Source organism: Myotis nattereri (genome assembly GCF_964212035.1).
Source record: "Myotis nattereri genome assembly, chromosome: 3".
Lineage (NCBI taxonomy): Eukaryota > Metazoa > Chordata > Mammalia > Chiroptera > Vespertilionidae > Myotis > Myotis nattereri.
The window spans coordinates 20,982,363-20,994,408 of NC_138077.1; the positions used below are offsets into that span (position 1 = coordinate 20,982,363).

The window sequence follows — 12,046 nt, forward strand, 5'->3', positions numbered from 1 at the left end:
TGAACAGCAGAACGACCGGTTGCTATCACACACACTGACCACCAGGGGGCAGACACTCAACGCAAGAGCTGCCCCCTTGTGGTCTGTGCGCTTCCAGAGGGGGAGCACAGCTCAGCCACAAGCCGGACTGATGGCTGGTGAGTGCAGCAAAAGTGGTGGGAGTTTCTCTGGCCTTTGTGGCAGTGCTAAGGATGTCCAACTGACGGCTCCCAGACTGCTAAAGGGCGCAGGCCCGGCTGAGGAATGTCCCCACTCCCACAGTGCACAAATGTCATGCACTGGGCCTCTAATACTTTTATAAACAAGTTTCTTTTCAAAAAGGATTACTATTAATGGTGTCATCATGCATGAAATGTTTTCTGGTCCATTTTTTGACTTCAACAAAACCATTATTTTTTTTTATTGTCTAAAGTTTTACATATGTCTCCATTTTCCCCGCTTGACCCTCCCACCACCAGCCAGCCATTCCCACCCCGGGCAAGCACCCACTGCCCCAGCCCCAGCCCCAGTGTCTGTTTCCATTGGTTTTGCTAATATTCATGCATACAAAGTCCTTTGGTTGCTCTCTAAACACCCCACCCTCCACCCCCAGCCATTTGTCTCTGGATCTATTCTTGTTAATCAAATTATATTGATCAGTATATCCCACATATGAGTGAGATCATGTGATATTTATTTTTCTCCGACTGGCTTAGCATAATGCTCTCCAGTTCCATCCATGCTGTTGCAAATGGTAAAAGTTTCTTCTTTTTTATAGTGGTGTAGTATTCCATTGAGTAGATGTACCATAGGTTTTTATTCCACTCACCTGCAAAACCATTAAAATTATTGAATGCATTTTTACTTTCAGGGTGATTGTCGTTCCTACAGTTATGTGTGTGGAATCTCCAGTAAAGATGAGCCTGACTGGGAATCACTTATTTTCTTGGCTAGGCTTATACCTCGCATGTGTCACAACATTAACAGGTATGTTCTACAGTGGGAGCAGGGGATAAGGTGTAATGGAAGGATAAGTTGTTGTTGTTTTGTTTTGTTTTGTTTTATGATTAATAGTTTTATTTATTTATTTATTTATTTTTTAATTAAATCTTTATTGTTCAGATTATTACATTTGTTCCTCTTTTTTCCCCCCCATAACTCCCCTCCTACCAGTTCCCGCCCCAACCTCCGCCCTCACTCCCCACCCACTGTCCTCATCCATAGGTGCACGATTTTTGGCCAGTCTCTTCCCACATCTCCCACACCCCTTCCCCCCCCAAGAATAGTCAGTCCATTCCCTTTCTATGTCCCTGATTCTATTATAATCACCAGTTCATTCTGTTCATCAGATTATTTATTCACTTGATTCTTAGATTCACTTGTTGATAGATGCATATTTGTTGTTCATAATTTGTATCTTTACCTTTTTCTTCCTCTTCCTCTTCTTAAAGGATACCTTTCAGCATTTCATATAATCCTGGTTTGGTGGTGATGAACTCCTTTAGCTTTTCCTTATCTGTAAAGCTCTTTATCTGACCTTCAATTCTGAATGATAGCTTTGCTGGATAAAGTAATCTTGGTTGTAGGTTCTTGGTATTCATCACTTTGAATATTTCTTGCCACTCCCTTCTGGCCTGCAAAGTTTCTGTTGAGAAATCAGCTGACAGTCGTATGGGTATTCCCTTGTAGGTAACTGAGTTTCTTTCTCTTGCTGTTTTTAAGATTCTCTCTTTATCTTTTGCTCTTGGCATTTTAATCATGATGTGTCTTGGTGTGGTCCTCTTTGGATTCCTTTTGTTTGGGGTTCTCTGCGCTTCTTGGACCTGTAAGTCCATTTCTTTCACCAGGTGGGGGAAGTTTTCTGTCATTATTTCTTCAAATAGGTTTTCAATATCTTGCTCTCTCTCATCTTCTGGCACCCCTATAATTCTGATGTTGGTATGCTTGAAGCTGTCCCAGAGGCTCCTTACACTATCCTCGCATTTTTGGATTCTTTTTGCTTTTTGCTTTTCCGGTTGGGTATTTTTTGCTTCCTCGCATTTCAAATCATTGACTTGATTCTTGCGCTCCTCTGGTCTGCTGTCGGGAGTCTGTATAATATTCGTTATTTCAGTCCGTGTATGCTTAATTTCTAGTTGGTTCCCCAATATAACATCGAGGGTCTCATTAGATTTCTTGAGGATCTCACTACATTTATCGGCGGCTTCTAGACAGTTCTTAAGAGACCTTAAAAGTGTGGTTCTGAACTCAATATCCTCCATTGACAGTTTTGTCCTGTTTCTTTGTCTCCGCATTTTGTTATGCTTCCTTGGTGCACCCCCTAGTGGTCTTTGTGTGCAGTCTTGTAGTTAATACCAGGGAGGGTTTGACCTCCAGGCCAAGTGGCTATGAGAATCAGCTGTGTCAGCAGTGAGAGAACTTCTGTCCTCTAGGGAGGTGCTAATCTAGCCTTTGCCTGAGGCTATCCGGCAAATGCCTGTGGCAGGGCTTGGGCAGGGCGGGTCGCACAGGATCAATAGGGTGGGCCCGAGAGAGCAGTTATGGCGCTCTCAGTCCTGTCCCCAGGGGCTCTGCCTCTCTGAGTCCCAGCAAGGGCTGCAATCCTCGGAGAGAAAGCTGCACTCACTCTGACCGAAGCCAGACAGTCCCGCTTCTCCCGTTTGAGTCTGGGTCCCTAAAGACTCGCCTGTATCTGGAGCTCAGAGTCTCCGACTCCCTCCCGATTGAAAACGCCAACCGCGTCCTCCGCCACCAGCCCGCTCCGAGCGCGCGCGCGCTCCGCACCTCAGAATTTGACTTCAGCACTGCGCCTCCTCTGAGTGTCCATATGCGTTTCTCTTTCCTCCTAGTTGTAGGACCTCCACTCAGCCAGCGTTCCTGTGGTTCTGGGTGATGTCCCTTCCGTTTTTTGGTTTCACTTTTGAAGTAGTTGTTCAAAGCAGCAAACTCCGGCGTTAACCTATGCCGCCATCTTGGTTCTCCTGTTGTTTTTTTAATATGTTTTTATTGATTCCTTTAGAGAGAGAGGAAGGGAGAGGGATAGAGAGATAAAAACATCAATGAGAGAGAAATATCGGTTGGCTGCTTCCTGCCCTCCCCAAACTGGGGATCGAGCCCAAAATCTGGACACGTGTGCCCTGACTGGGGATCAAACTGGTGACCTCTTGGTCCATGGGTTGACCCTCAAACACTGAGCCACACCAACTGGGCAAGGTGTTTTTTTAAAGGACCAAAGGCTCAAGTGTAGATACAGATATATCTACTTAGGTCACAATTGAGTAGATATTTAATATCTTGTGTTGTGTTTCTTCAACACAATGCATTTATCTGCTTTAAAAAAGGCAGTTTTAAGTCATGCCTTCCAAATTAGCAGCTTACACTACCTATTTTATGGTAACATGTTTTATTCCAAAGGATTGAAAAAAATATCTGAAGGCTGTAGAATTACAAGTTAAGGGCTTAGTTAATTTAATAATAATCAGGAAATCAAAGAAAAGAAATAGGCAAATCCCCGATATCATTAAAATAACTACATGTATAATTTATTTTCAATTTAGTTTTTCAGATTTATTTTTCCTTTAATTTGCACATTAATTTTTATGTTGGATATATCAATAGCTGAGTTATAATCTTTGTCTATTTTACAATACATTATCCTTTGTATAGTTCAATAATCTCAACTTGTTTGGTGCCAGATTGCTCATTAAGTATTCTTATTTCACAGTTGTTCACTCTTCTCTGGTCTTGTTTTTTTATTTTATTTATTTTATTTTTTTTAATTGGGTAGTTAACAACCAAAAATAATTACTTGATGTTTTAGTTTATTCAAATTTGCTGCAGAAATTAGAAATCTTTCCATTGGTGGTTACCTAGCAGAGTGTGTATTATTCTCCAACTGCCTGCTGTTGGGATTTCCAGATAGGGAGTCACAGGGAAAACATCTTTTTTACTGGTGGGAATATGCCTATTAAAAGGTTTACTCCGATGAACCTAAGGCCCCCAAATAAGGAAGCACCTTTAATACACTGAAAAAGAGTGAATTTTAAAATAAATAGTGGTAAGTTTGTAAGTACCTATTTTTATTTACTTATTATATAAGCAGTTTTTTATTGATTGAATTCTTCTGCCAAGACATGGCAGCTCTGCAATTTGAGCCACAGGGCTTTAATTTTTGTTACTTGGAAATCAGTATGTGGAAGATGGGAAGGGCTAGCAAATAGCATATACTCCTTCTGCATATCATGGTGCTTCTCTATTTGTTGTTGTTAATCCTCACCTGAGGATATTTTTCCATTAATTTTTAGAGAGTGGAAGGAGGTGGGAGAGATAGAGAGAAAAACACCGATGTGAGAGACACATCAACTGGTTGCTTCCCGCATGTGCTCCAACCTGGCCAGGGATGGACCTGCAGTAGAGGTATATGCCCTTGTCTGGAATCTAACCTGGGACCCTTCAGTTCATGGGCCAACACTCTATCCACTGAGCCAAACTGGCTAGGATTGTAATGAACTCTTTTCAATGGAGATAATTGTTTTGGTTAAAGTAATGGCTCATAATTCATCTTCTGAATAATGCTAATACTTTAACTTTAGAGGTCAAATGGAGTATTTCCTTTCCCTAATTTTGACTCCCCTGCTCTTACTATGCAATTAGTACATTCTTACAGTTTTATCTCCCTCTATTTTTCTTTTGCCGAGGTTACTCACCCATGTTTAAACCTAGTCTCTGTCCTTTATATGCTGGTTTCTCTTCCTGTCTTTTCTTTCTTCTGTTTTTCTCTCTCCTTACACAACCCTTCCTTTCCCACCCCCCATAAAAAAATGTCTAACAAATAAGCAACAACAATAAACCTACTACATTTTAAAATATGAACCTAACAAGCCCTAAAAAGAAAGAGTCTTCGTAAGTTTTAGATTTTTGCTAAGCTCCTTTTTAGGAATTAGAAATACATTTCTAAAATTGTTTCCCATTTTTTGGTGTCTCTCTCTCTACCCCTGGCCCCCATTGCTACTAGATGGAATCTTTGTAGAGAGAGAGACTGCTCCAGTTTGGCTGTTCTACCTATCCTTGCATATTTATTATCACTCTTGTTTGTAAGAAATTAGACCAAAAAAATCAAGTTGTGGCATTCTCTTGTCTACTTGCCTTTTCCTTTAAGGATTGTTTATGAGCTCTAGGAACTATGTTGCTAAATAGAAATGTATCTTACTTTCTCTTGGACAAAACTTTTTTTTCTGCTACAGTATATTTTGGAGGAGGCAATGAAGTAGTTGGTGGTAGTGGTGGTTTTGATCTGTTGCTGTTTTCTTCTGTGTGCTTTATTCCAAGTATATATTAAGAAGAAAAGAAAAGCATAACTAAACTTAACTATGGGAGATTGCCAAGGGAGATTGATTTTCTTTACTAAAGCCAGATAGGGCTAAGGGAAAGGGACAATTAGTTGCCTGCTGGCTGGAGTTGGGATGGGGAAGCGAGGTGGCACTCCTATCTCTACCCTGACTGCCTCTTTTTTCCTGAGTGAAGGTTGTACAACAGATCCTCCAAACAGTGGTAAGATTCCCCTTGAGTTGTTTGAGCCTAATTTCCTCAAGCTATGTTCCAAACCCTACTTTTATTAACACTTGCAGTGGTGTATCTTCATATCTTTCAAATAGATAATTACTGAAAGCACTTATGAGTTATTCCTTTTAGAAGGAACTAGTAGGATACCAAGTTTAGGTGTCCATTTTGGTTACATTTTTAATAAAGAGGAAAGGAGAATCTTTCCTTGGGATTAGTGTTGCCCAAAATGAAAAAAAGATTGAGTAGTCAAATAAGTTTGGGAAATTCATTGTAGCCTCATCTTGGATGTTTCCAGTGCGTATTAGCATATTACAACTTCTGAAGTTTTGTGGTAAAAACCTGTTTATTTGTTCAACTCACTGTTTCCCCAAGCTTATGAGTATTAATTTCCTGGGGCTACCGGAACACATTACCACAAACAGAGAAGCTAAAACAAAGTATTCATTCTCTCACGATTCTGGAGGCTAAAACTCTAAGATCAAGGTGTCAGCAGGGCCATGCTCTCTGAAGGCTCTAGGGGAGGATCCTTTTCTGCCTCTTCCTAGTTTCTGGTGTTTGGTGGCAGTCCTTGGCTTGTGGCAGTGTAACGCCAATCTTCTCCATTCTCACATGCCCTCTTCTGTCTGTGTGTGTTACGTTCCAAGATTTCTCTGGTTTTAGAAAGACACCCAGTCTTTGGATCAGGGGTCCTCAAACTACGGCCCGCGGGCCACATGCAAATACAAATATTGTATTTGTTCCCGTTTTGTTTTTTTACCTCAAAATAAGATATGTGCAGTGTGCATAGGAATTTGTTCATAGTTTTTTTTTAAACTATAGTCCGGCCCTCCAACGGTCTGAGGGACAGTGAACTGGCCCCCTGTTTAAAAAGTTTGAGGACCCCTGCATTGGATTAACGGCCATCCTGACGTTATGTTAACTTGATTACATCTGCAAATATCCTATTTTCACCACAGGTTCCAGTTGGATATGATATATTGGGGACACTCTAACTCAAGACATTAAATGAAAAGAGGAATATGATAATCACATATATCTTTGCACATTCTGAGATATTAGTATTCTAGAGAATACACTTTGAGGAAGGTACATAGAACATAGGCCCGTCTATAATTTTATATTCTAACCAACCCATTTGGGGATGTGAAGTGGGTAGGAGAGGGGCCTAAGAATAAATGGAAAGAATGTTATTCATTGTGCATTGCTTATCATACTAAATTGTAATTCTCTGTAATTTTCTCTTCCCCCCTTCTAGAGTTGTCTATATATTTGGCCCACCAGTTAAAGAGCCTCCTACGGATGTTACTCCCACTTTCTTGACAACAGGGGTGCTCAGTACTTTACGCCAAGCTGATTTTGAGGCTCAGAACATTCTCAGGGAGTCCGGTAAGTTGCTCATGTTGCTTATCACTGCATGCTCTAACTAAAATTTGGATGCTTGGCATTGTGATTTCTAGTAGAATTATAAGATTTTTAATTTTAGGTGCTTTCATGTTTATGGATAATTCTATGATGTTGCCTTCATAAAAAAATTATCCACCCTTTGTGTGCAGACATGTGCAGAGTAGCAAAAAAATTGAGTTGACCAACTTGCAACTGATGTTGAACAAGGCAGTACTCTGCTTTCTTGTTCTAGCTCTTACTGTAAACAAATGTTCTTTTTGTAGGCTATTTAGTGGCATATTTTTGTCATTTTCATGCTTTTGGTTGGTGATTTCACTGTTTAAAATGTCCCCCAAGCATAGTGCTGAGGTGCTGTCTAGATTTCTAAGCACAGGAAGGCTGAGATGTGCCTCAGAGAGAAAATATGTAGGTTAGTAAGGTTTGTTCATGCCTGAATTATAGTGCTGTTGGCCGTGAATTCAATGTTAATGAATCTGCAATATATTAAATACATAAAACAAGGTATGTACTGATCGGTTGATGAAAATGTGACCAGAGGCTTCCAAGAACCTAACTGTATTTCCTCTAGACCAGGGGTCCTCAAACTTTTTAAACAGGGGGCCAGTTCACTGTCCCTCAGACCGTTGGAGGGCCGGACTATAGTTTAAAAAAAAACTATGAACAAATTCCTATGCACACTGCACATATCTTATTTTGAGGTAAAAAAACAAAACGGGAACAAATACAATATTTGTATTTGCATGTGGCCCATGGGCCATCATTTGAGGACCCCTGCTCTAGACCATAACTACCACGAATTAAAAGAATAGGCTTTATATATATGTTACATATGTAGTGTCATCACTATATCATAGCACTACAGTCAAATTTTATTACTTGTATTTGTGATTGAGTTTACTTAAAATGTTGTGAGAGTAGCTGGAAACAATGCAAAATGGCTGTCCTAACTGGTGTGTGTATGTGACCAGATATTGTCTGGGAGGGTTTTATTGAACTAGGTCACAGTGCTTTTCCATGGATGGTGATTGGCTCTCTATGTTAACTTCCTTTCTCTAGGTTATGCTGGAAAAATCAGTCAGATGCCGGTGATTTTGACACCATTACATTTTGATCGGGACCCACTTCAGAAGCAGCCTTCATGCCAGAGATCTGTGGTTATTCGAACCTTTATTACTAGTGATTTCATGACTGGTATACCTGCAACACCTGGCAATGAGATCCCTGTAGAGGTAATTTATATATTCCTTCTAATGTGTATTTTCAGTGCCTCATACATTTTATAATATGGCGAGTGGAATAGACTATGACAATGTTGATATTTGGTTTTCTGTTCAGAAGACAGGCTCTTTTTATCTCCACATGATTGTTCAGTACACTGTAGTAGAAAAAGGCCTTAAATATATTAAAACCCTCTAGATGTCTGATTACCATATGGAGAGGAACCAAACAACTCTAATCTATAACTTTATTTAATTTTGCCAACCAACCTCTACTTTGCAAACAATATTTTCTAAGTAAAGAAGAAAACCTGAGGAGTGAAGAAAAGTTTATTGGAAATAAGGATGAGAATTGATGGCATTATGACCAGAAACCCAAGAATTCTTTAATATTCTGCTACCAGCAATTTAATTTTTGATCACCATCTCCCTCTCCTATTCTCTCTCCACAAAGGAGTCATTTGCTTGTTAGAAAATGAAAATCACACTGAGCTTTTGTTAGTTGGACCACTGCTCCAGTAGCTAATGCAAGGCTCTGGTTGTAGCTGCACAGCTGGGCTGGGAAATGTGGCTTACAGTCTGTTTTTTTGTTAGGCTCAGATTTGCCAAGTTTTTGTTCAGTGACCAGGCTTTCTTCTCCTGTACACATGTCAGTGGTTATTATTATAATGCATTATGCACCACCTTGGTAGACTCAGAGTTGTTTTAGCCACAGATAATTTGTGAAGAATTGGCTTAAACACATAAAATACTATGTTTAGATGCCAGAGCAATGTGAAATTGCTATGAATGTTTCTAAACACTTGTCGTGGACCTGCGACAAACAACTCGTAGGCTAGCACCTATCTGTGGGCTGTACTTTGAGTAGTATTGAATTTAAGTCACTTCAACCTATAGAGGGAAGTAGGTTCACTACCTAAAATTAATCAGAGGCCATCCCATGTACATAGAAGCAAATAGTAAAAATAGATTACAGTTTCAAATTGCAAATGCAAGCCCTTTGGGATTTTTGTACATGCAGTGGATTCTTTTAATTGTAATCTTTGTTTTATAACAGGTGGTGTTAAAGATGGTCACTGAGATTAAGAAGATTCCTGGTATTTCTCGAATTATGTATGACTTAACATCAAAGCCCCCAGGAACTACTGAGTGGGAGTAATAAACTTCTTGTTTCACTAAAGTACTGTGTGCAGTTTAAATTAATTAGAGACCATTCCCAGTATTGACACGCAGTACTGTGAAGAGTGCTGGAGCGGCTATATTACATCTGAATTCTTCACAGCAAAAATTTATGGCCTGAAGGCTGAGTTGGGAATATCTAAAGGGGACTGAAGTTTGTACGGGTATAATCAACGGATCATTGCCTACACTCAGACAGATTGACACTGCATTTGCCTTTCCCTCACTTGTTCTTTATGTGTAAACTTACTGTTGCTATTGATGTCTGTCAGTGAAGATGTATGAAGGTGGGTGAGTTTGGGGTATTAATGGGCTTCCAAGTTCCCTTGTCAGTTTCTAAGAGCTGTTAGAAAACTCCCGTGACTTAGTATGTATGCCTGTTGGAGAATCTGAGTTTCCATGTCAATAACCTCGTTTCTCCAAAGGGTGGGGGAAGTGATGAACATGTCAGATAAAGGTATAGATGGGCTGTTCCAGCCACTTTTTCAGTACACTGGCATTATAAATGTAAGCTACTTTCAAGATGAAAAGCACCAGGAATTTGCAGAAGTGCTTTAGAATTTCATGATACCACAGCCATGGGAGAAAGAAACTATGAGTGGTCTCAGTTTAAAATGTTTTCAAATCCTGTTTCCCATAGATGTCGTGTTGCTTATGTAGCTTTTTCACTAATAAGGAGCTTTGTCCTCCCTGCCTTATATTGCCTGCTACAGCAGCCTGGATAGGAAGTTTCTCTTCTCTTCCTAGAAGAGACTGGCTTTGGTGCAGCATCAAGTTTGAGGGCTTTAATCTCATTTGGTCAGAGGGGAAGCTCTGAGACCACGAAGACGATTGTGCATGCCCGCAGCTTACAAATGCACGCCCGCAGCTTCTATTACCTAGTGAAGAGTTGTAAAACGAACTCTTAGATGTCATGTGTTAGGTTCATTACCCACTGCCCAGAAGACAGACTAGTCTTGGTTTGTGCGCGCAATTGCCAAACTTTGTAATCCTACCAGCTGTAAGAGAAGATTCAAGAAGTGGTGTAAGACTTGTTCCCATTGCCACCAGTTTCTGCCAGATCCTTTGTAACATTTATGTAAGTACTATAAAAATAGGCAGTATTAGACGTATATTCTACAACCATTTCTCAGTATTTTAGCTGATGTTACTATTTAAGAATGTTACCATGTTTTTCTTCTTTTGTTTATTGAAGTATAATTGATACGCAACATACTAGTTTTAGGTGTCTACATTTTTCTCATACCACTTCCATCTCAGGTTGCTGCCTCTTATTTTCAAAATTCTGTATTAAGGTATAAAATTTTGTATGGGATTCAGTGTTAGACAAATAATAAAATTATGCGTGGCAGATGTCTTCATTCTGGCTGGCCCAGAGGACAAGAAAACTGTTGCTGGACCGTCGAGGGAAGAACTCTGTCTGTTCTAACCGATATCCTTACTTGAGACCAAGGAGTCCATTGACTTCTACAAAACTTGAAAGGTTCCTTCTCTGTCCTGATGATGGGTTATTCTTAATGGCCCTTTGAAAAGAGGATATGTTAGTTATCTGGCCTTTAGAGCTGGAATAGACAACCTATAAAGGGCTTAAAAATATTTATGTTTATGTGGAAAATTTCTAGCAAAAGTGTCTTATAATTTTGTTTTCAAGCAAATATTAGGAATCTGTAATAATAGTTGGTTTTTTGTGTCCCCGCCCCTAAAGTGCATTCAAGGGAACAATGCTCCCTTGAATGGTACATGTAAAGGGTTAGGTCATGGAAGCTTAGAAAGTGCTGTTCGCTTGTCCTTCCATCTTGGGGACTCATGGTATATATTGCATTCAAAACTCTGAGAAATTTGAAGTTAACAATTGTTAAAATTTTTTTAGCCTGATGTTTTCCTGATATTTATTCACTAAACCCCTTCTTATGTAGTCCTACTTAATACTGGAAAATGGTTTCTCCAAAGCACAGCTTGACATGATAGAAAAAATTAAAATTTCAGAAATTCCCTGACACTTTGTACCCTCTCTTCCTCTGCAAAGCACTTTTGTGCCATACAGTATTATTCTATACCTTCAGAGTATTTCATTTGAGCATCTGCGAAGTGTTAAGATTATAATCCCATTTTACACTTAAGGAAACAAGCTCAGTTTAGTAATGGATACCTAAGGAGTTACAGAATTAAATGTGATCCTTGGTAGGTCATGGCGGCATTCCTGTCATTCACCACTCACCTGGGTACCTCTCTAATAAGCCTTGTTTCTTTGTACCTATTAGAAGGAGGGTAGCAGAGCACTGGAAGCATCGTTTGGGAAGCATAAGATGGGGAAGTACAAAAGAATATTTAAGAACCAGATACAATATTTAAGAACCCATCTTTTGCTGCCTTCTTCCTGAAGCAGCAGCATGTATGTAGCTAAATAAGAATTGTAAAAGTTTGTTTCTTGCTGTGTTTGGGTTTAACTCCTGAGAGCCTGTTCTACCAAAATCCTTGAATGAAACCTCGAGAGAATGAAGGCATTCAGATTAGGTAGGTGGGACTGTCCTTTAATTTTTTTTTCCACATCAGATATGACCCAAAGGTAAATATAAAAATACATTGTAAAGTCAAATGTTACTCCCTTTTTTGAAGCTATGGCATAGGTAAGCAGGATTTGAACAGTTGAATCTTCCGTTGTGATCATGACACTTGGAAAATGCCCATCAACATGTACCCGCTGG

The 12,046-nt window shown here is 39.7% G+C and overlaps 1 protein-coding gene across 3 annotated transcripts in view; it reads left to right on the forward strand.

Moving 5' to 3' along the window:
* Positions 1 to 11,335, forward strand: part of GMPS (guanine monophosphate synthase) — a 61,559-nt gene extending 50,224 nt beyond the window's left edge. For all 3 annotated transcript variants that reach the window (XM_081087064.1, XM_081087062.1, XM_081087063.1), the window contains 4 exons: positions 851 to 966; positions 6,797 to 6,927; positions 8,002 to 8,174; positions 9,220 to 11,335. In XM_081087064.1, coding sequence (XP_080943190.1) covers positions 851 to 966; positions 6,797 to 6,927; positions 8,002 to 8,174; positions 9,220 to 9,321 — 522 coding nt within the window. In that variant the 3' untranslated portion in view covers positions 9,322 to 11,335. The remainder of the gene's footprint in view (positions 1 to 850; positions 967 to 6,796; positions 6,928 to 8,001; positions 8,175 to 9,219) is intronic.
* Positions 11,336 to 12,046: the final 711 nt, after the last annotated feature.